This window comes from Aegilops tauschii, chromosome 5, assembly GCF_002575655.3.
Source record: "Aegilops tauschii subsp. strangulata cultivar AL8/78 chromosome 5, Aet v6.0, whole genome shotgun sequence".
Lineage (NCBI taxonomy): Eukaryota > Viridiplantae > Streptophyta > Magnoliopsida > Poales > Poaceae > Aegilops > Aegilops tauschii.
In genome coordinates, this window is record NC_053039.3 from 204,671,718 (window position 1) to 204,696,843 (window position 25,126).

The following is a 25,126-nucleotide window of genomic DNA, read 5'->3' on the forward strand; positions in this document are numbered from 1 at the left end:
ACATCGCCCACGAAGGACTTGCCTCACTCGGGTAGATCTTCACGAAGTAGGCGATCTCCTTGCCCTTACAAACTTCTTGGTTCCACTCCACAATCTTGTCGGAGGATCCCAAGCGACACCTAACCAATCTAGGAGACAGCATTCTCCAAAAGGTAATAGATGGTGTGTTGATGATGAACTCCTTGCTCTTGTGTTTCAAATGATAGTCTCCCCAACACTCAACTATCTCTCACAGATTTGGCTATGGTGGAAAGATGATTTGAGTGGAAAGAAACTTGGGGGAGGCTAGAGATCAAGATTCTTGTGGTTGGATTGGAATGTCTTGGTCTCAACACATGAGTAGGTGGTTCTCTCTCAGAAAATGAGTAGGTGGAAGTGTAGGCACGTTCTAATGGCTCTCTCACAAATGGAGAAGGGGGTGGAGAGGTATATATAGCCTGCACACAAAATCCAACCGTTACACACATTTGACCCAACTTGGTCAGACCGAATAGAAGAACTCGATGAGACCGATTCAGTTCAAAATGTGAACGTTAGGAATCTCGGTGGGATCGACGAGATCAACTCGGTGTGATCGATGTGCTAGGGCTAGGGCAAAACATCGTCTCGGTGAGACCGATTGCTTGAACTCGATGAGACCGATTTCAGCAAAGAGCAAACAGAGAGTTGGTCAAACAAACTCGATGGGACCGATTGCACATTTCGGCGAGACTGAAATAATTGCAATAGGCAATAGAGAGTTTGAAAGGCCATCCCGGTGAGACCAAGATCCGTATCGGTGTGACTGAAATGTCTAGGGTTTCTGGCAGTAGCTATGTCAAATGAACTCGGTGGAGCCAGATAGATAAAATCGGTGGGGCCGAGTATGACTTTGAGTTTTGGACAAATGTGGAAATGAGAAAGTGGTTGAGGGTTTTGGAGCAATATCACTAAGCACTTTGAGCAAGTAGACCATTAAGCAACACCTCATCCCCTTTTAATAGTATTGGCTTTCCTATGGACTCAATGTGATCTTGGATCACTAAAATAGAAATGAAGAGTCTTGAGCTTTTGCCACTCTTTGTCCTTAGCATTTTGAGGGGTCCACATTCTAGTCCATGCCATGCCAATCATTGAACTTTTTGAAATATTTAACTTGGATGGATATTAGTTCAATGAGTTGTATGTTGTTAAGAATTACCAAAACCACCCGGGGATTAGTTGCACTTTCAATCTCCCCCTTTTTGGTAATTGATGACAACATATAGATCAAAGCTTCGACAAATGATAATATGAAAGTAATACATCGTCGCTTTGAGAAGTATGTGATAAGCAAGAGCTACCCCTAAATTTGTGCATTATTTAAAATTTGCTTTTGAATGCGATTAGGATCATGGGTCACTCTTCCATGTCACATACATCTTGGTGGAGCGCTCAAAACAATAAGATTTAAACAACATGCAGTCGTCACCAAGGGTAAACATGATTGAGCATACACAAATATCATAGATATCATCATGCAAGCACACATTAAGGCATAGTATGATCAAACACATGATCACAAGAGTATCTCATGAGAATAACACAAACTGTAGCATAGGAATCAAACAAGCAAATGATCAAAGTAGCAAGAGAGGCAAATAAAAGCAAAACACACTCTCTCTCGAAACCTAATGATCTATACACTTTCTCCCCCTTTGGCAACAAGGTGCCAAAAAGTTTGAAAATGCATAGTGCTATGCGGCACTCTAGGCATGATCACCGGGAGATCCTAAAGTGGTCTTCTAGCTGGTTGCTCCAGTGTGCATAGATGGCATGGAGAGGAGGGCATCTGCAAAAGCTTTGGGAGATGTCTGTGGAGCTGGAGGAGTGGAAAATACAGGTGCAATCGTGGCAGTTGCTGCAGGTGCTGAAGTTGTAGTCCTGGAATCTCTGACAACTGGCACTGCAGACGACCTTTGTGCCCTTGGCACTCTCTAGAAAGAATCTGTGGTTGGTCTGTCATTCCTCTCCTCAGCTTCCTCTTGGAGCATCTCCACTGTGGTCTGTATCTCTCTGACCTTCACATCTAGATCATGAAATTTTGTCTCAATGATCCTCTCAAGACTCTCTTGATTTTGAGTCAGGGAGGCCAAGCCCTTCTCAATTCTCATTGTAGCCTCAAGCAGATAACTGAGTTGATTCTGCTTGGTCTTGAGCATCATTGTAGAAGCATCTAGTGCACTTGCTGTCTTTGCTGCTTTTGCAGCCTTTGCTCTCTCTCTCTCTCTATCTCTCTTCTCCTGGGCTTCTGCACAAGTAGTATGGGATGCGTCTATGACAACCATGTTGTCCTCAAAATCTAGCCTCGTGAGAAGATGCTCTTTATCAAGAAGATATGTCCCAGTTCCCATCTTGGAATTGATCAACATTTGTATGTGAGGGGCATATCGACATGATCTGTTCTGGTCAGCAACTGTTCTCTTCACTGTCTCAACAATCAAACTCATCACCTTGAACTTCTAGGGTACATCAAACATGTGGAGCAAGTTGATTGAGTGACCACGGACCATTCTATGATCTCCTGACTTGGGCAAAAGAGTGTGCCTCAAGATGGTGTTGATAGTGGTCAGACCAGACATCAGATAGTATATTGATCCAAGCGTGTGTGTCTCCAAGGCATCATCAGGAATAGTCTTGTACATGTTGGCCATGGAGTTGTGATCCTTACTAGGCTTGGCATATACATCAATGTCATCCTCATATTCCTTTGGGGCATTGATCAACTTGGCCCATTCAGAGATAGTTGATTGATACTTAGTACCTTCAGTCATCCAGACAATCCTTTCATCTGGGTTGAAGTGAGCAGTGGAAAAGAATTGCATGATCATCTCATCGTTCCACTTGGTCAACTTCTGACCAACAAACTTGTCAACTTCATTCATCCTTAAGCTCTCGTGCACACCTGGGAAGTAGTCCTCATTATCATCAATGTATGTCCAGTCACCCCACTTCATGTCACAAACAACGAGCTTCTTGTCCAACAAGACTGTCTCATAAAAATCTTGTTGTTCCTTGGTGTGGAAACGATAGTCCACAGAAGTTCTGCTTCTAGTGGCATAGGGATCAGTCTGTCTCCAGAGTCTCAGACCTGCATCCTTCCTTTCTTTCATGTTCTCTGCCACAGGATGACCATCACTATGATCTGGAATCTTGGGCTTCAGCTTTCTGAGCACTTGTTGTTCTTCTTCTTGAGCCTCAGGCACTGGGCTTTATTCTTCTCAGCAGCAGATATGTTCCTTGTTGATCTCTTGGGTGGAGATGGTTTGGGGGCTTGAGTTTGAGTTGGAGGCTTGGGACAGACTTGGGCTTTGATGGAGCAGCCCCAGTCCTTATGGGATCCCCCATACGCTTCTAAGTCTTTGCAGGAGGTGCAACAGGCTCTTCTTCCTCCTCTTCTTCTTCGGAAGAATGCTTTTCAGCCATTGGATCTATTGCACCATCTTCCTCTTTTTGCTTTCTTTCTTCTCTTTTCTAGCACCACCGACTTGCTGTGCTTGCTCTTGAGCAATAGAGGATTGCCTAGCTTTTGACATTGGAACTCTCTTGGCAGGAGCTTTCTTTGGCATTCCAGGTTTGGTGGCAGCAGCATACTCTTTCTTGAGTACTTTCTTCTTGGCGGTCACCTCCTCCTCAATGACAAAGTCCTCATCCTCAGATTCAGAAATTCTCTTCTTCTTTGTCCTCGTGGCTGCCTTTGGCAAGTTGCTGGGAGTGCTTCTGCTCCCTTCATCATAACTACTTGAGGGACTAGTGACCTCACTGAGGTTAACTTGCTCTTCAGACTTGTTCTGGCTATCACTGCCCTCTGACATAGCTGAAACTGACCCTGTGAATAGTTGGGTATATATAGAGTGGATGAGCATCACAAAGTGCAGCTTATTTTGCAAAAATATTGAGACAAAGACTTAATTTTAGTTTTCTGCAGAAAGCATTTCGGAGCTACCGATTTGACAAACTGGATGACACCGAAGCACAAACAGAGTCTAAACACACAGTTTCGGTCAGACCAAAATGCAGTTCAGTGACTCTGAGATGCTAGGGTTTCACAGAGTAAGTGATTTCGGTCGCACCGATTTGTACACTTCAGTCAGATTGAGTTGTACTTGTGCAATGGCCAGGGCCAAATCGGTGGGACCGAGATCCTCAGATCGGTCGGTCCGAGATGAGTTCGATGGAAACCTAACCCTAAGTTTTTGCATCAAATCTATTCTAATGGATTCTTTTGGTGGATAGAACAATCTCATACGTGGGAAGAACAATGGCAATGATCTTTGTGCAAGAATCGAAATAATAGAACGCACAAAGAGGTCAAGTCTGTACCCTAACTTGGCGGCGGACTTGCTACGGCAGCAACGGCGGAGAGAATCCCGTTGACGGCGGCGGAGACCAGCGGCAGTGGGTCACTGGCGATGACGGCGACGATTCGGAGACCAAGGGGGCGGCAGAGCTGGGAGGCGCGGTCGGGTGTTTGAAGGAATTTCCAACAACCCGCATTATATATACCCAGTCATTGTCGGTGTGCCCGAGTGGAACGACTCGGTGGCACCGAGATGCAAAACTGCTAGCAGTTGCTGCAACTCGGTGTGACAGAATTGTTCAAATCGGTTGCACCATGATGAAAACCTAGATCAACTTAATGAGTTCGGTGAGACCGAGTAGGAGCGAGTTGGTCTGACCGAAATGCATTAAGAGGTTTTGGAAGTTAAGCCCTTGACGAATCGGTGGCTCCGAGTGCTCCTCACCTGGAGGGTCCGAATTCGACCTTTTTCAAACTTTGTGATGTAGCATGAATAGAGTTTGAGACGAGAAAAACATAGATAGCTAGAGGGAGTACTTAGGCATTCTTGTCCATCCATTTGGCAAAAAGAAAAACCAAACATGTCCTCTAATGGAGAAAATTTTGCAACCAACATGCTCACACAATAAGATAGCAAATAAAACATCACTACAAAAAAAAGACACATCCGTGACATTTTGGGCCGAACGAAAAAATGTCATGCTTATGACACTTCTATGACGATAATTGTGACAAAATCCGGTATCATCATAGATGTGGTGGGCTCCTACTTCTATGACAAAACATCATGACAGAAAATAGGCTTCTCGTCTGATAACCCACAACTATAGGGGATCGCAACAGTTCCGAGGGTAGAGTATTCAACCCAAATTTATAGATTCGACACAAGGGAGCCAAAGAATATTTGAAGGTATTAGCAGTTGAGTTGTCAATTCAACCACACCCTGGAGATTAATTATCTGCAGCAAAGTGATCAGTAGCAAAGTAGTTTGTTAGTTTTGATAGTAGTGACAGCAACAATAGTAACAATAATAGTGATGGCAGTAATTTTCTAGCAAGTGTAATAGTGATGATAGCAGTAGTAACTTAGCAGAAACAATATGGGAAAGTTCGTAGGCATTGGATCGGTGACTTGTTGGATGATATTCATCATGAGACAGTTATAACCTAGGGCGATTTGGCACTAGCTCCAGTTCATCGACATGTATTCCGTAAATAGTCATACATGCTTTATTAAAAGAACTTGCATGACATCTTTTGTCTTGCCCTCCCGTGGCAGCCGGGTCCATATTGCAAACTAAGGGATATTAAGGCCTCCTTTTAATAGAGAACCGGAAGAAAGCATTAACACATAGTGAATACATGAACTCCTCAAACTACGGTCATCACCGGGAGTGGGCCCGGTTGTTGTCACTCCGGGATTGTCGGATCATAACACATGGTAGGTGACTACAACATGCAAGATCGGATCTAGAACATGGATATAATGGTGATAACATAAACGGTTCAGATCTGAAATCATGGCACCCGGGCCCAAAGTGACAAGCATTAAGCATAGCAAAGTCATAGCAAAATCAATCTAAGAACATAGTGGATACTGGAGATCAAGCCCTAAAAAACTAACTCGATTACATGATGAATCTCATCCAACTACTCACCGACCAACGAGCCTACGTAGGAATACTCACTCCTGGTGGGGAGCATCATGGAATTGGCGATGGAGAAGGGTTGGTGATGACGAAGAACGAAGACCCCCCTCTCCGGAGCCCCAAACGGACTCTAGATCTGCCCTCCCGAGGAAGAACAGGGTGGCGGCGGCTCCGTCTCGTGGATTGCGATAATTATTTCCCCCTCATTTTTTCTCCAAAAATAGGATTTTATAGTGTTGGTTTCATGGTCTGCGGTGCCACCAGGTGGGGACAACCCACCTGGGCGCGCCAGGAGAGGGGGGCGCGCCCTGGTGGGTTGTGCCCACCCAGGTGCCCTTCTCTGGCAGGTCTTCGCTCCAGAAATTCTCTTTTATTGTATAAAAATTCCTCGCAAAGTTTCGTTCCATTCCGAGAACTTCTATTTCTGCACAAAAACAACACCATGGTAGTTCTGCTGAAAACAGTGTCAGTCCGGGGTTAGTTTCATTCAAATCATGCAAATTAGAGTCCAGAACAAGAGGAAAAGCGTTAGGAAAAGTAGATACGTTGGAGACGTATCATCGTCCTGGGCGGGCCAGAGACGCACCTACATGACATTCTTTTGGCCATCCATGATGGAAAAAATCATGGTAGAAGCGAGGGCGAGGAAAATTTCAGGGAGTTCCCGGTTACGGTGGGTGGTCGGGGCCGAGCTATGCACATAGGTTTGCGCGTTTCTCTCGTACAGGTACGCGCGTGTGTGCGAGGCGTTGCACTTTAACTGAACCCGAGCGAGTCCTTGGGCTCTAACTGAACCCGAGCGATTGCACTAGCTACGTTACTGAATCCCGATGGAGCCCTTGCTGTTAATTGAACCCGAGTGATTCCTTCTCTACTGCTCCTAACTGAAGCTGATCGAAGCTGCCTCTTGATGAACAGTTCCCAGTGGGGGTTGGATGAACAGGATCCCGTGGTAGTAGAGGTCGTTGCCGCTGGATGAACAGGACCCCGATCGAGGAGGTGGGGGTGGATGAACAGTAGCCGGTGGAGGGACCCCATGGAGGGCTAGTTGAATAGGACCCCGTGGAGAGGCTGGTTGAACAGGACCCCGTGGAGGGATGGTTGAACAGTAGTCGGTGGAGGCTGTATGAACAGGAGCCCGTGGATGAACAGTAGCTGGTTGAGGCAAGAGGGAGACGCCGTGGATGAAAAGTTGTAGGTGGAGGCTGGAGGAGGTCGACGGTGGATGAACAGTAGCCCATGGAGGCAGGAGCGAGGCAATAGACTGTGGATGAACAGTAGCCCGTGGAGTCCCGTTTTGCGGTACGCCACACCCCTCCCCATGAACAGGATCCTGTTTCGACTGTAGGCGCTCCAACACAAGTCCGTTTCCTCCATTTTGCGGTACGCAAGACCCCTCCCGATCAACAGGACCCCGTTTTGACCGTACGCGGTCGAACACAAGTCTGCTTCCTCCATTTTGCGGTACGCTAGACCCTTCCCTGATGAACACGACGTATTTCGTTCTGCGGTACGCCAGACCTCATTTCGGCTGTTCCATCCAAGCCGGTTGGCTCCCGATGAACACGACGTATTCCGTTGCCTCTTGATGAACACGACACATTCCGTTCCCTCCCCATGAACATGACACAGTTTCTCCATTCTGATACCAACATGATGTAGGGTGGAACCCTATGCGGTCGATCTTTCACGAAAGGAGTGGATCCCATGATGAGCACGAAGAACACGAGGGGAAAACACAAGGGAATCACGAGAGAAATCACTCAACCAACAAGAATAGATCACACATGCGCTAGATCCATGAACACAAAGGGAGATACATGATCCAAAGTCAACAAGGGACGATACATAGGTAACCGGTTCTTCTCCGTGAGGAGGTCTTGATGGGGCCACCCAAGAGGGGGTCTTGAATCCAAGGGGATCTTCTCCGTAGAGGGGCCGCGGTCTCTCTCGTGGAGTAGATCCGTAATGAATGAGGAAAGCTCTATCTCACATATGAGCTAAACAAATGCTAACCCTCAAATGGTGGAGGAGGAGGAGTATATATAGTCTAGAGCCACGAAGGGGTAAGTGGGAGAGGGATACAAGGCCAAAGGCTCGGCTGCGCACAGGCAGGTACCGGTCGTCCGGTGGGTACCGGTCATCCGGTGGCTCAGGAGGGACCGGTTGCCCGCTAGTCGCCGGACGTCCGCTGAAGATGTTCTGTGAAAAGGCACCGGATGTACGGTGTCTTCGGACTTCCATTAATATTACCGGTCGTCCGGTGGGGGCCGGACGTCCGCTCGCTAGGAGGTGTTGTAGCTGGCGTTGGCTGTGCTTCAGGCGCCGGTCGTCTGGTGGAGGTCGGACGTCCGTTCGCTGGCCGGTCGTCCGATGGAGGCCGGACGTCCGCTCGCTGGAGCTTCTTTGGTAGCTCCTTGTACTTGGTGTCCTCGCCGTCTTGTCCATGGTCTTCCTCTTTGTTCCTGGTCATGCATAGCACATATATTTGAGGTAGTAGCCATGTCTCACATATGGAAAGTGATGGTTCAAAAAGGAGTGAGTTCACCTTGTGTCCAATGGTGTATAGTCGAGGTCTCATCTTATGTATCCTTGGGGCTTGGAGAGTAGTCGGAGTGTACATGGGGATGAACGTGGGATGCTCTGCATCATCTCCTCCCCCTTGGGAAAGATCTGACCTCGGATCGTGATCCTCATCACCATGGAAACGATTGTCGTGGACGGACTTGTAGTTGGACGAAGTTGAAAGCATTGCGCAATCCAAGTACTCCAAGGTGTCGCCGGAGTGGTATACATGCAAAATGAGAAAACACAAACGACACTCGGAAATACAATGGTTAGCGCACACAAAGTGCCCATCATGTACGAATGAGTCCGTTCGGCAAGATTGTTCATGACAAAGTGCATGAAGCTTATCAAGATGATCTAGAATGATATGCAAAGCATTCATGGGAGCAAAATCATTCATTGTGCACACAAATGTGTTGTGAATGTGATCAATGCAACCATTGTGCAAGATGATGTCATAATGGGACGGTTTATCAAAAGCATGAACATGGTAATTGGTGCTCAATGTGATTATGTTATCATGCAATTGATAGTAGGCAATATGATCATTATGTATGAATATGGCATCAAGGAAGATCACAACAAATTTGCTAAGGAAATGCACAAGCTCATATATCATGGATGACATGGGAATACAAGATGCAACAAAGCAATCATAATGTGAGTCAATCCATGCATAAGATGCAAACTTGTGGTGACTATGATATGTCCATCGAGCATGACATGAGGAAGCACAAGCAACAAATATGTATGTGTTGGTGCAATGTGTCAAAGGAGTGTCGATGTACCAATGCTCGATGTCGTGGCATGAGTGGATTTCCGGAGGTACATCCAATAAGTCCGAGTGCTCCTCAATGTGAAGGTCCATAGAGCCAATCTCCAATTTCACTCCTCCGTGCGCGAGATGTATCATGTAGACAACAAGAAGGAAATAACAATGAAAGAATGACCCATCGAATATGCATATTTGAGGATGGCTCAAATGGAAGGAATTCACCTTTAAGAGTTTCTCAAGGATGTTGGAGTTGCGCATCATGTATGCCTTCACATGACCAAGTTTTCTCATGATGGTGCCGCCTTGTGAATCCTTCAAAACGAAAGAACATGACAAACACTCGGAAAAACAAGTGAGGTTAGTGAAAATGCAAAACCTAGCATTTGTGTGGTGAAATACCAAACAAGTGTACGCATCATGCTCATCATAAGAAAGGACAAGGGAGCATTTCATAGTATGGAGGCATATGATGCGAGAACAACCAAATACAATATGCTCAATCAAACAAGCATGCATCACAAGTAATATGTCCAAGTCTCCAAGATCAATAAGCATAGGTGCAACAATTGGAGGCAAGTGATAATGAACAAGATATATCATGTGAGAGGCATGAACATGTATGTCAGCAAACCAAGAAAGCGAGTAAGAATGGAACATGGGTGATGCGACAAAGCAAGCAATCATAGTGATCAAGTCAAGCAAGCTAGTAGTGCGAAGATGCAACGTACTAGAAGGAATCATGTCAAGCATGTCATGTGTGCAAATGGTGGTCATGAATAATGCACAAGACATATCACAAGCATGAAGGCAAGATATGAGCAAAATATCATCAATGTATTGGCGAGAGGCCATATGTAAATAGCAATGGGACATCATGACTCTCCCAACACAAGAATCAACAATAGCATGAGGCACATGATAAACATGGCAATAGCAACAAGGATCTCCACCAAGCATGCAAATACACATAGGAGTATCATAATTGTGAATCATGGGTAGATGCAAACAAGGGTCACAATTGATATGGGCATAAGGTAACACGATAGTATAGGCATAAGGTAACAAGTGATATATAGCCCATAGCCGTGTGAGAGTCAAGTAGAAGAGATGCGCGTAGTCCTTGCACGAAGGGAATGGTGGGAATGATAATCCACGGGATCCCAAATCATCGTTGCTCTCAAGATCTCGTTTCGTCAACTCTTGGGATTGAGAGGTTGACGAGTATACGTGAGTACCTACACAAAACAAAGACAAGGGGAAAATTGTGTGTGCGTGGTATATGTACACATCATCCATCATGATGCGCACGTGCTTGTGTCAGTTAGCACCAAATATCCAATGCTCAAATAAATGAGGTGCGTGATATAGAAACATGGCATCCATCATGAGAGGTTTGATGTTATGTATAGCATAATGGAGACTCAAATTATGTAATGCATCATAGGAAATATATAGAGCATTGTTATTCATGGAATGCATGTGGTGCACACAATTATGGGAATCATGCAAAGTATGGAATGCATCAAGATCTCCTAATATGTATGATGAAACTATGGGTGTCTCCTCATGAGCATTTGTAGAAACATCACATGGAGAATATTGACAACATCCAAAACAATGCATATTTGGAACAATGTGATCATGGCATGGCATAGTAGATGAATTGCGCAAATCATGTAAAGGAAGCATTGCAATATCATCACATGAAAAACAAAAGCCAATGACCATCATCTCGTCATCTATGCCATAAGTGCAAATGGGATTTATTTTAATGGGGCATGCATAGTTACTATGTTGAGATTGAAATGATGCAACATGGGAGATCTCACTCATAGCATATGACAAGTTTAAAGGGTTGTCGAACATGATGTGACCAAAAGAATTTTCACATGATATCCTATGGAGCATAGCATCACAACTAGGAAACTCAACATGCTCGTCATCATATTCATCATAAATAGGTAAGTCATGACATGAGGAAGTCGCACTAGCAAGAAGCATGGGAATAGGTGGATCAACATCATGCAAGCAATCATTGGTGAGATAGTCCACTAGTGGGACAAGAGAAGCACCATCACCTATGTTACCTTCGGAACATTGCTCATGTGTTCTAGGTGAGGTGTCGAAGACCAAGTCGTGGTCATCTTCATCTTGATGGAACCATGTGGGGGGTGCATCATCGTCCACCATGGCCATCATCGTCTCCATTGGAGGTATGGACTCGTCAAGGATAGGCATGTCGTCATGTAGGAGACCTAGCACCAACGAAGAAAACACACTCGGAGTAGAGGTTAAGTCGTTAGAAATCATAGTGGCTTCACGTGCCGTGTCAACTACCTCACTCACTAAGTGTTGTGGCTCACTCACTCCCTCAAGGATGCTCTCACTCATATTGTTGGTGGAGTCACTCAAATGGCTCTCAACCTCACATAGGATGTGTGGCATGCTCTCAAGTATGGGGCTAGTGGTGGTCACACTCATCCTTTCATAGGAAATGCACTCAATGTCATATATGGTAGAGTCACTCATCTCACTCATGGGTTGGTGGCTCTCATCACATGGCAATTGGGACATCTCGTCATATGTGGGTGTCGGAGAGGTGTAGGTGCAAACGTCTCCATGCTCAACTCCTATCGCCGCCTTGGTTGAAGGGATAGTCCCATGCTCAACCTTCTTGTCACCGTCTTGTTGTTGGAGCCCCATATGATGTGGCACCTCGTAGCTCGTCTCCATGACCGAAGGGAATTTCCCATGCTCGGCCATCTTCTTTGAGGGACTTCCGAAGATGGAAGTGTCGCCCTCGCTCGTAGGTTGTCGCCTTGTTGTTGAAGATGTCGATGTAGGCGAACTCACGAGAAGTAGGCGAAGATGCCGTATGTCCAAAGGCGAAGATGCCTTGAGAACACTTGGCGAAGATGCCGAAGTGGTTGGTGTAGCCATAGCTCCGTCTTGGTGGTGCTCGTCTCGCGGTCTTCTCTTGTGCTCATGAAGTTTGGACTTGGCATGAAGTAGGGCTTGTTGGGACTTGTGCATTTGTGCTTGTGGAGCATCTTCATGATGATGGTGTCGTTGTCGCACTTGAGCTCGTAGTAGATGTCGTTCGTCGTCGTCGTGCACATGTTGCTTGGAGGTGACTTTCCCTTCATGACGATGTGGATCACGAACGTGATGGTGGTCGCCATGGAGATGTGGACGTGGACGACTTGCGCTTGCATCGCTTGGGCGTTCCGAAGATGATCGACTTGGTCGCCGCCACCTTGAAGATGACGAATTGGAAGTGATCAAGGCCCGAATCTCCTCCATCCTTGCATCTTGCTCCTCTTTTTGTGCGGAAAGCTTGTTATCGATGTAGTCCTTTTTCCTTGCTTCGGAGTGACTAATGTCGATGGAGAGGTTCTCGATGCACCCTCGCAATCTTGATTGTGCGCCTTGCATTTGTCGTTGTAGATCAAAGATAGACGCTTTGGTGATGTAGTTGTTCACGCCGTCGTTGTTGTCGAAGACCGGAGATGAAATGCCTTGCCTATCCATCACAAGACTCGAGCAAATATGAGTGGGAGAAAGAGAAGAACTTATACCAAATGTACCTTGACCGATGTTGAAAACGGATCAATGATCACTCAATGATGGAACAAGGAAATAGCACAATTGGTACCGATCTCGTCGATTTCTCACACCTACACAAATAAGTCTTATGGTGGAGCTCGGTGAGGATAATGGCACAAAAATTTGATGCAAAATGTTAGCAAGAGTCAATAATGTTGAAAGAGATTCACAAATTCGCAAGAGTAACAAGTAGACCAATAGCAATATGTGGCACACGGAAACGCACACACGGATTGATAAATGGGGTCGTGCAACCAAGGAATGAGCACAAAATGTGGAATCCATGGAAAACGCTCGTGTTGCACAACTCAAGAGAGATGCTAGCACGATTGCGCTATAGGCGGATACGACACTTGTGCACAACCTATAAGATGCAAAATATATCAACTTGCTATCCCAAGTATGCTATGTGTATGATGTTCCCAGTGTTTTTCTCAAGATGATCCAAGATGATCGGATATGACAATCTTATATGCAATGTGGTATGATGCTATGGCACTTGCTTACAAGCTTCTTTGCTCTCTCTTTTTTTGCTTAAAAGCTTATACTTTTTTTTTGGATATGGCCACTTTTGCAGAATGCACAAACCAAGATAGCAATAGTGTATATGCGGGAACAAACTTGTCACACAAGAGATGATATGATGAGACCAAGATGATACCAATATGATATGGTATATATGCAATGGAAGGTGTATCGATGATCACTAATGTGCACAAGTAACTTTGCTAGCAATACTCTAATGGCTAGTCTCGATAGGGAAGTAACGCAAAATGGGCTAGGGGTTATCAATGCAATGGCAAGGGAATATACAATGGAGGGATACCACGATACCAAGATGATATGGAGGTTACTGTCCGTGATGATGATGAGTGGCGGTGTTCTTGATGTAGATACCAAGATGATGGAGACTCGTCCCTAAGTAGCCGAAACACCTTAGGAAACGGAAAAACCGCGAACTCAAAATCTCAAGGACAAAAGTCAAATGGTGGTAGTGGAATGCGGCGGTGGTGTTGCACTAGGCAATGCGGAAGTGGAAGATGGGTTATGCGAGTCAATGTTGATGTTTCCATCCCTAAGTAGCCGAAACACCTTAGGAGACACAAGCCACAACTCAAACAAGCTCAAACAAATTCGGTTTAAGTTGGCGTGGAAGTGTATGGTGGGTAAGCCTATGCGGAAGTGGTGGTGGTGGTTGATGAAGAAGCAACCGTCCCTTAGTAGCCGAAACACCTTAGGAGACTCGAATCACTAGTAAAGCAACCACATATGCAATATGAAACAAAATGGGTTAGGTTGTGGAAGTCGGTGGTGGCTATGCGGAAGATATGGTGGAAGCCCTAGGCAAAGATGCCAAAGTTCCAAAAATTGGATGGTGTCAAATGATGTTGGTGGTATTTTTGTGGGAAGGGGGATGTAAATAGCTTCAAAACGAGCTAAAGAACGTCAAAATCGAAGTTCGGATGAATTAGTTATGGCAAAACAAAAATCAGGCGAAATGGATTTTGGGCAGAATTTGGGGATTTTGGGGTCAAAATTGACGAGATTTCGTGGATGAAAGACGGGAAACTTGGGGAAATGCTAGATCACTCGAAACCAAGCAAATCCATGGATCAAAATCAACAAAACATCATCAAACCAACAAATCACAAAAAAAATTGGGCTATTTTTGGTGGGGATTTTCGAATTTGGGGAAGAACACAACAAAATCAAGCTAGAAAAAGAGGGGTAGGCGCTCCAAATTCATGATCAACCTTGCTCTGATACCAAAATGATGTAGGGTGGAACCCTATGCGGCCGATCTTTCACGAAAGGAGCGGATCCCGCGATGAACACGAGGGGAAAACACAAGGGAATCACGAGGGAAACATGAGAGAAATCACTCAACCAACAAGAATAGATCACACATGCGCTAGATCCATGAACACAAAGGGAGATACACGATCCAAAGTCAAGAAGGGACGATACATAGGTAACCTGTTCTTCTCCGTGAGGAGGTCCTCATGGGGCCACCCAAGAGGGGGTCTTGAATCCAAGGGGATCTTCTCCGTAGAGGGGCCGCAGTCTCTCTCGTGGAGTAGATCCGTAATGGATGAGCAAAGCTCTATCTCACATATTAGCTAAACCAATGCTAACACTCAAATGGTGAAGGAGGAGGAGTATATATAGTCTAGAGCCACGAAGGGGTAAGTGGGAGAGGGATACAAGGCCAAAGGCCCGGCTGCTCACAGGCAGGTACCAGTCGTCCGGTGGGTACCGGTCGTTCGGTGGCTCAGGAGGGACCGGTCGCCCGCTAGTCGCCGGACGTCCGCTGAAGACGTTCTGTGAAAAGGCACCGGACGTCCGGTGTCTTCGGACTTCTGTTAATATTACCGGTCGTCCGGTGGGGGCCGGACGTCCGCTCGCTAGGAGGTGCTGTAGCTGGCATTGGCTGTGCTTCAGGCGCCGGTGGTCCGGTGGAGGTCAGACGTCCGTTCGCTAGCCGGTCGTCCGGTGGAGGCCGGACGTCCGCTCGCTGGAGCTTCTTTGGCAGTACGAGGGTTGACTGGTTCGGCTGCGGTGTGAGGCTGGCGTCGCCGCAAGATAACACGGGTTGTGGGTGATTAGACAGTAGAGGGATGGCCTAGCCAGCGGTGGGAGTAGGGTGGGGCGGTGAGGCCTGCGCGGCAGCACAGCCGGCCACTGGAGGCAGGAGCAGGCGGTCTCGTCGGTGCTGGTTTGGGCGGCTGGTGCAAGAAGAGCAGCGATTGAAGAAGCAGCAGGACCGTTCGATTAAAAATCCAACGGTCACTGCTTCTAGAATTGTTTGTTGACTAAGTTGACAAAGCCATGCGTACGCGTCAACATAGTAGGCCCACAGGTCAGCCTCCGAACCGGTGCACCCCATATGTCAGTGGGAGGAATCATGTTTTTGCGTAATAAGGAGGCAGTTGGTTGCGTGCGGCCATGGACCATGGGGGTCCCTACTGTCAGCCTCTCCACGTACATCCCTATTTCGATGGCTGTCGTTTGTTGAATGTTGAGCACGCCGCGCCTAGAGCACCAACGCGGTGGACGACTGTGAGGCCTAGGAATCGAACGACCCGGAGCCGGCGAAGACACAGCAGTGGATGCCCACACTGAAGAGAGTATGACGGTTGAGTGGTTCGGCTGTGGCGTGAGGTTGCCGTCATCGGAGAATAACATGAGGTGCAGGTGGGTAGATGGATGGCTAGGCTAGCGGAGGGAGTAGGGTGGGCTGGTGAAACCTGCGCGGCATCACAGCAGGCCACAAGAGGAGGGAGCAGGCAGTCCCGCCGGCGCTGGTTTAGGCGGCTGGAGCAGGAAGATCAAAGATTGAAGAAGCACGTCGGCCGTTGGATGGACATCCAACAGTCACTGCTGCAAGAATCGTGTGTTGACTGACAAAGCCTTGCGTAAACAAGCCAGCCTTGAAATCTGTGGCGTGTACAACCCATTTGCTATTATTGTTTGATAATTTACTACCCATTTGCTAATTCATATGGAATATTGCAGCCCATTTTCCATTTTTAGAATTGCTGCCCATTTTTTGGTCAGTGCCAGGGTTAAAAAATCGAAATTTTAAAAATTCGCATATTTTTGCTGGGGAACAAAATATTCTTAATCCAAAAATTAGTAGCCATACTAAAACAAATTTAAAAATAAATTAGTACTATGTCATGTTAAAATCCAATGAAATATAAAATATCAAGAACAAAAACAAAAACAAAAACTAATTGCCCATTTGCTATAACTTTTTTGGAATTTGTAACCCCTTTGATATTACTTTTAAGATACATTGCCCATACTCTTTGGCCAGGCCGGAATGCATCCCTCCTCGTCTTGAAAGATTTGCAGCCCAGTAAGTCGGAGAAAACAAATAGGCCTAGCTTGGGTATTCTTCAAAAAGAAATAGTAGGCTACCTATTTTCCCAAAGAAAAACTGCTGGGTTGGTCATGTTGTTAGACGGGCCATAGAAACCGCACAACCTAGTTTATAGCCTGCTCCTCCGAACAAATCCTCAAAAAAAAGTTGTGCAATTCTGTCGTTAATTGATTATACGTTGACAATGATGTGGGTCCCACATATCAGCAGGGTGGATTAGAGTTAAAAAACGAGGGGTGCATCTGAGTAATAAAAGAGGCGCCTGCTTGTGTTCGAGAGTGGACCTGGTAGGTTCGTACAATCATACTCACAACTACAGTCGTCTCTCGATTCACTATGTCGACAGGGCCGGACGGCGGCGCCGTGGTGAGCACACCAAGGCGGAGGATAAAGTGGTGTTGCCAATGTGTTGGGCTAGGTTGGGCATTCTTATCAAAAAATAAAAATGGACCGGAACTATTTACGATGTTGACTACGATTTGAATGGGTCCGCTGGTTGTAGGAAGAAAATGGTGGGAGAAAGAAGACTGGTCGCTATCTTTGCCTTAGAATAATATCGACTGAATGTAGCGACACTCTCATAGGAAATAATATCCTCCTGTTAAAATTTGACTTTTCAAATCGTGAATTTAAAGAACTGGTGCATGAGCATTTAGCTTTATTTATTTACTTATTTATGTTTAGAGGACCATGTGCATGTACCTGGGCCGGATTCATGTGAGAGCCTCCCTTCCAGTTAATTATGGGCTCCTCTATTGGGCCTTCATCAATGGGTTGCATGTTATCGGCAAGTGGAAAATGTGTTCTGTACCAAAAATAGTACTCCCTAAAGGATCAGACCGTGCAATGACTTCAAAAACATTGTGTTTGTAATTCTAACAACACATTTATTCAACCAACAGACGAAATATACTACTGATTGTACATTGAAAACAACATCAGCAGCAACCAGGGCTTGGGGTGCAATAGAAGCAGTAAGCAGGCCAGAAGAGTAAAGACGCAACTCTCTCTTCCAAACCAAACATCAGCCATCATTACAAAATGCTGCCAAAAAAGAACAAGTATATGCATCAAACTAAATAAAGATCCTACTACACCAAGTGTACGCATCTAACTAACTAGCTCAGTTAGGCGTTACTATTTATTAAGCTGTGGAGATTGGCTGACGGCTTGAACCAGATGGGTGCTTGACGGGGGAAACTCCAGCCAGCAGGTCGAAGTCTGATACTTGTGACCCTCTCTCCAACTTTGGGCTGTAGAGCATGGCAGCACATATCAGGGTATGGTGCATGGAGAGACGCATGGAACGCTGTGTACGCACAATTTTGCTTGATGAATGAAACCACGCTGCCATCATGATCCTTGCCGTTGGTTATCTCCTGGTTAATCGGATAATTCAGTCCAAGAAACAAAGAGCATGTACCAAGGCTACTTACTAGCCTCCAGTCAAAAATTCTTGAAGGCCTAGAGAAGCTGGGATCCTGCTCAAAGACCTTGCAGTGACTGTGATTGTATTCTGTGAAACAACATGTCCGGTACGTGCAAACGATCATCAATCATTCACCATCGTCTGATCGAGCCAGGAACCACCTGCAACTGCCATGCCGCTTTTCTTTGAAAGGTTCTAGGATTAGGAAGGGTAGGGACACCAGGCGGCCTACAACATCATATCAAGTTGGAGTCAAAAAAAGGGCTCATACTGTAGTCAATCTTAAGAACAACATGTTATGAGCATGAATATTTTTCAGTAAATGTTGATGGTAATATAAGCAAGCCATCATGATATCATAGGAAAGTAATATATTGCTGTAACAGCCATTTGTAGCGATGACTGGAGTAGGCCAGCGATACATCCAGCCATAGAAGGAGTCCATAGCGTAAATGAAGCCCTTGTGTTCAATGGCATCAAAGAACCATGGAGGATGTATGATCCTGCGATGGACGTGCAAATTTATCCACTTACCGCAGTGACCTGTCAGATAGGCGAGACCGCGGTTAAAGTACGCAATTAGCCTAAAGTCTTTATAATTCGCAGATCTTGTGGGCACTTGGCAGATTACAACCTTGAGCAAATCAAACTTGGTATCATGTTGGCTACTGTAAGATTCTGAGTATTCTGGGCCGCGGTGCCAAAGCAGTGCAGTGTTAATCGAAGGAAGCGGGATCAATCATCGGTTGTAGACCTCCACGAGCATCCAGCTGCCGCGACCGTCGACAAGCACCATCCAAGATGTGTTCATGCCGACCCAGTACATACCGTTAATGTAGTTGAGGGTGGCGGGGATCGGATTGCAGTCAAGGGGGTTGATGCTCGCCACCCTACGATCGTTATGCTGCGTGACACGCCGTTTCTAAAGATCAGGCGGCATCAGCAAGCAAGGAGTTGGCTTAAAAAGCTCTAGCCTGAGGGCTTTGAGTAAACGGTACAGACCCAAGGAGCACGCGGCGAGCGGCATGGTACTGAGATTGTCCACACGTGAAACAATGAGCTTGCTTACCTCTCTGAGGAACGAATTCCAGCCACTCTTTCGGCGGACACTGCTCGGTTCTGCCATTGTTAGTGCTTGGGTTTCGGAAGAGGGGGGAGGCGCCTTAGCGGGGATGGAAGATTGGACGATTATGTGCGGACGAAGATGGGAAGCGAATATGTGCTGTGGGAAGTGGACTGGTGATGATGACAACAGCACGCCGATTGACTTACGAGACACATCCCAGCAGCATAGTGTCATATCGATCCCAGACAACTTGCTTGAGTGATCACAGTACTAGTACTCCCTACAGTACCTACTACTATGCCCTAGTTTGCATATAGTGGAGTAGGACTCTGCTCTACTACTAGCACCGGAGGAGTAGAATATTCTAATCTAAAATAGTTACAAACTTCAATGCCCGAGCGTGGAACGACTACGAACCGCCATCGGTGCTAACTCCAATCCCCAGCAAACGTTTACGACGCAGTTACAATACGTGTGTAAGGGTTGCGGTTTTGTCAAATACTATGGCTTAAAAACAGGCCACCGTCGGATGGAAATCTGACGGTTACGTGGGATTCACCAGGATTGAGCTTGTGGCGAACAATCTCCAGATATCATTACAAAAAAAAGGTTAAAACACCCGGGGCTATAACTTGCACCGGCTGACCACTAACAATGATACTAACATAGTTGTAAAATGGTCAAAGACCGTGTCTACGTGGTGTTTGGAATTATATGCAAACTAGGAAGATGCCCGTGCATTGCACGGAACATCAAGATGCATTTTTTTATGAAACACCTGTTGTGATTGACCCATGTAGGAGTAATTCCATGTGTAAAAACTAATGATATCTCACGAATTTTATCGGAAAAATGGTATCTCGAGAATTTCATCAAAAAATGATATCTCGAGAAAGATGAGAGATGAGGTGAGGAGGAGTGGGGCGTGGTGGTGACTGCTGGCCGGACTGGGCGGAGGCATGGGGATGGATGGCGCCGGCAGCGGCCACCATGCCAGATTGTTCCAGAGACTTCCTTTTTTAATTGCTCAGCAATGAGGTTGTGGGAGATAAGGATGAACGAGGCAAGGCCTTATCTAGAAATGTGGAGAGTGGTGTGGGTATCTTTTGTAAAATTGTTATAGTTTGGTTTCTATACGTCGGATATAGATCGGACGGTCTATATTACAAGATGGCAGGCACACCATCATCACCAACTCAGTTTTTTTATAAGAGTAGAGACTAGGGAGGAGCACCATCTACTGCTTCATGTGCTACACCTGCGCTCCATTCGGCGGGCGCAACGTCCTCTACAGCCACTCCCTCCTGCGCTCCATTCGGCGGGTGCAACGTCCTCTACAGCCACTCCTGTTTCATGGACGGCCTGATCGATGCTTGCAAGGTGCCCTGCGTCTACAAGAGTTTCGGCTGCGAGAGGTACGTCGACCTGCACTCGCTGGCGGAGCATAGTTCCAGATGCATGCACACGCCCTGCTACTGCTATGAGTGCACGCCGCCATTTGAGGGCTCGCTGGCGACCCTCGTGCATCACCTCACGGCACCGTCCGTCGATCACTACTGGCCCGCGGCGGTGAACATCAAGTACGAGACGTGCTACCCGATTGTCGTGCCGGGGTCGCTAGAGGATCACCACCACCTGCTAGTCGTGGAGGAGGACGGTAGCGTCTTCCTCTTGGCCGTGGGCACCAGCAAGGCCCGCGCAGGCCACGGCCCCGTCTCTTTAGTGTGCGTCAGGGGTAACACCGCTGACGCTGACACGAGGCCGGTGTGCGGGTGCCTGCTCACTGTTATTGCCCCTCAGAGGTACGAGGGCGCCCACGTCGCCTCCATCATGCTGACTGGGACTGTGCCAAGCTGCTCCGTTCCCGGCAATGTGGACATGGAAGACGCCTGGTATGATTTTCACCCCAAGATGGTACACTGGGACTCCAAGGAGGTTCACCTGGTCATATGCATTATCAATTCAAATGTTCATCATTAGTCTTTGCTCAATGTAATCCGCTGTCTAAGCATGTGGAGACTTCTTATTTATATAGTATAGAACCTTCCATGCATGATCTTCCTCTATTAGAGTATCGCAATTGAATAAAAGTGTATCCATTTATGGTTTAGTCTAGAATATTCCATGTATGCTTTTGCTCCATTAGAGTTATCGCTTGCCATTTATGAGATTAATTGAGAATTTTTACTACAGTAATGGTGAAACACTACTGGAAACAGAGAATTTTCCATCAGCAAGATCTTTGCTGTCTGCTTCTACAAAACAGACGACAGAGAACTGGCTGGCGGCAAAGATCCTATTTGCCATCAGCCATTTCTTTGCCGTCGGCGGGCGGACGGCTAAGAGGTGTGTGGGGTCCAGTGGAGGCCCAAACCCTAACGGCCCACCAGCCCCCCTCTTTGTCGCCCACTAGCGGATGACAAAGATTCTTTGTCGTCCACTAGCTGACAGCAAAGAACGTGCCCACTAACGGCCACCCCTCCCTCTCTCCCCGGCCCCACCCCTCTCTCTTCTCCTCTCTCTCCACCCGCGCGCCCAAGCACAAGCACTACCGCCGCCCCACCACCCTCCCTACCCCGGAGCCCCCCGCCCCCGCCGCCCCGTCGCCCCTGCCGCCCGCCGCCCAGCACCGCCGCTGCTCCACCACCCTCCCTGCCCCGGATCCCCCTGCCCCCGCCGTCCCGTCGCCCCTGCCGCCCCCCCCCCCCCCCCCCCCCGCCCCAGTCGGCCTGTCGCCCACGCCGCCCCGTCACCCCCGATCCCCGTACCAAGGAGAACAACGAGGAGGTGCTGCCAAAATTTTGTCTCGGAATGGGGTAGAGCATGGAGAACGTACTCAATCTACACATACTCGGGTGGGATTAGGACCTATCTTTACCTATTAGAGTGTAGGTTGCATGGACATAATAAAATTGACAAAGTAGATTAACTGATGAATATACATGCTGAATTATAGATATTTCTTGTCTATCCAGTATCTAAGCAAGATGAGTGATCGTGCGTGGATGTACACCGGTCGCACTATTCAGGAAGAGATTACCAATGAATGGTTAACAAAAACCAAGGGGTTTGTGAAAGCCGCATTTGCAAATGGCTAGAGGAAAAACTGGTGCCCCTGTGTCCGGTGCAAGAATTGGGAAAAGAGGACACATGATGAAATGGGCAAACACCTGCAGAAGAGTGGTTTTACGCCCGGTTATACAGTGTGGACATTTCATGGTGAGTCTGGCCAACGTGCCAGAGCTGAGGTGGTTCATCGTCGCATCGACGAGCATGGTACCAGGATGGAAGACATGGTGCAAAACTTTCATGATGCTTAGGATTCGGACGAAGAGATGGAGGAATCTGCAAAGGCCTTCAATGAAATGTTGGAGTCTTCAAAACGTCCTCTTCATGAGCACACTGAGCTTTGTCAGCTGGATGCCATCTCACAAATAATGGCTCTGAAGGCTCAATTCAACTTGGGCAGAGAATGCTACGGTGTGATGATGACAGTATTTGGACGCTTTCTACCCAAAGGCCGTGTACTGCCTGCAAATCAGTACCAGTCAGACAAAATCCTCCATGCTCTTAAGATGCCCTATGAGAAGATACATGCCTGTGAGAAAGGATGTGTCTTATTTAGGCTTTAGTATGCGGACTTGAACTATTGTCCCATTTGCAAGTCTTCCAGATGTATTGTGGTAGACAACGGTATGGGTGAGAAGACGCAGACCAAAATCTCGGTTAATGTTCTTCGGTATATGCCAATCGTACCAAGATTTCAATGTCTTTTCATGGTCAAAGAGACGGCCAGACAGATGACATGGCACAAAGAGGGCAAAAGAACCGAACTAGATGCAGATGGGAATCTGATGATGCTACACACATCGGATGGTGAAGCGTGGAAGCGCTTCGATGCGTTATATGCGGAAAAAGTGGCAGATCCAAGGCATCCTCGAGTTGGCATCAGCACGGATGGGTTCAGTGTGTTTGGTCTGATGGCAACCCAATACAGTTGTTGGCCCGTATTTGTCTTTCCACTCAATCTCCCCGCCCCCCGGATAGATTATGCAAAGAAAGAACATTCTTCTGACGTTGATAATTCCAGGGCCGAACTATCCGGGGTAGAATATGAATGTGTACATGCAGCCGCTTAAGGACGAATTGCAAGAAGCTCGGGATAATGGGTTCAAGACATACGACGCCTTTAACAAACAGAACTTCATAATGCGTGTCTGGTACATGTACTCGACGCATGACTTGCCGGCGTATGCGCTATTTGTTGGCTGGTGTGTGCATGGAAGGTTCCCGTGCCCCACATGCAAGGCAGCTCTTGAGTATCGTTGGCTGCAGGTGGGTCGCAAGTTTCCTTGCTTCGACTTGCACAGACAGTTCCCGGATCCTCGCCATAAGTTCAGGAAAGACAAGAAGAACTTCATGAAAGGTAGAGTTGTCAAAAACTCTGCACCACCTCCGTTGACAGGCCAAGAGACCCTGGATCAGTTAAACGCTCTCGAGCCAGACCCAGAGCGTCCAGGGTATTTCAAGGGGTATAATTCGAAACACGCCTGGACTCACAAGACATGTTTGTGGCATCTGCCTTACTTCATAGACCTCCTTTGCCCACACAACATCGACGTGATGCACACTGAAAAGAATATTGCCGAGGCACTTTTTGGTACATCGTTTGGCATAGATGGGAAGTCAAAGGATAATACTAAGGCTAGAGTCGATCAGGAGGGGCTATGTGATAGACCGTTACAAAACATGCAAGAACTGAAAGGAAAGCAGAACTGGATGAAGGTAAAGGGATGGTTCAATCTTGGAAGGCCAGCTATGAGGGAAATTATCTTGTGGGTGAAAATGCAGTTGATGTTCCCCGATGGTTATGTGGAGAATCTAAAGAGGGGAGCGAGTATTGACAAATTGAAAATATTTGGTCTCAAGAGTCATGATTGGCACATATGGATTGAGCGGGTAATGCTGGTGATGTTGCATGGCTTCATCCCTGAGGATGAATAGCTAGTACTGGCAGAGCTGAGCTATTTCTTCCATGTTCTTTGTGCGAAAGAACTATCGCCTGCCGTGATAAAAGAAATGGAAGAGTTGGCGCCGGAGTTGATTTGTAAGTTAGAGAAGATATTTTCACCGGGATTCTTTAATCCAATGCAACACTTGATTTTGCATCTCCCGACCGAGGCAAGATTGTGGGGGCCCATGCAAAATCATTGGTGCTACTCATCTGAGAGGATGCAGAAGAGTCTCCGAGCAAAATGTAAAAAGAAACGTCGAATTGAAGCATCGATGGCCAAGGCATTCATTATTGAGGAGGCGGCAAACTTCATGACAGCACACTACGAAGCCAAAAATTGTAATTTGCATAATCCGAAGCCTCGGTACAATGCTGGCGACCATAAATCCAACCTCAGCCTATTCAAAGGGAATCTTGCACCAGCCGGTGCTTCGAAACCAATATCGTTGGATGTCCAAGAATGGCGGACCATTTCGTTGTATATCTTCACCAACCTAACAGAAGTGCGGCCATACACCGAGTAAGTTCTCACGTACATTGTTTCGCAACTTCTAATTCCTTTGAACTGCTCTTATTCCCGGATATTTTTTGATAGACCAGATACGTTGCCTGTTTCTCGGATGGAGCGGTGATCCAAAAGGAATCCATCAAAGAGTATGAGCTTCTGGTAAAGCAAGGAAGCGGTTTTCCCGGTTTCATCTCTTGGTTCAAACAAACGGTAATTTCCATTAGACCATTCTCATTTCTTCGTCTAATTTGCGAGTAATGCAACAATCCTTTTGTATTAAACTTGTAAGCTAATTCAGAGTCTATGG

The 25,126-nt window shown here is 46.8% G+C and overlaps 1 protein-coding gene across 1 annotated transcript; it reads left to right on the forward strand.

Annotated features, from left to right (window-relative positions):
* The first annotated feature begins 20,650 nt into the window (after positions 1-20,650).
* LOC109753892 (uncharacterized) lies at positions 20,651-21,277 on the forward strand. The gene has a single exon (XM_020312812.1). The coding sequence runs from the start codon at positions 20,651-20,653 to the stop codon at positions 21,275-21,277; it is 627 nt and encodes a 208-aa protein (XP_020168401.1).
* Positions 21,278-25,126: the final 3,849 nt, after the last annotated feature.

What these genes read in the sequence shown, in the direction of transcription:
- LOC109753892 (XM_020312812.1), top strand. Translation starts at nt 20,651, where the DNA reads ATGGACGGCCTGATCGATGCTTGCAAGGTGCCCTGCGTCTACAAGAGT.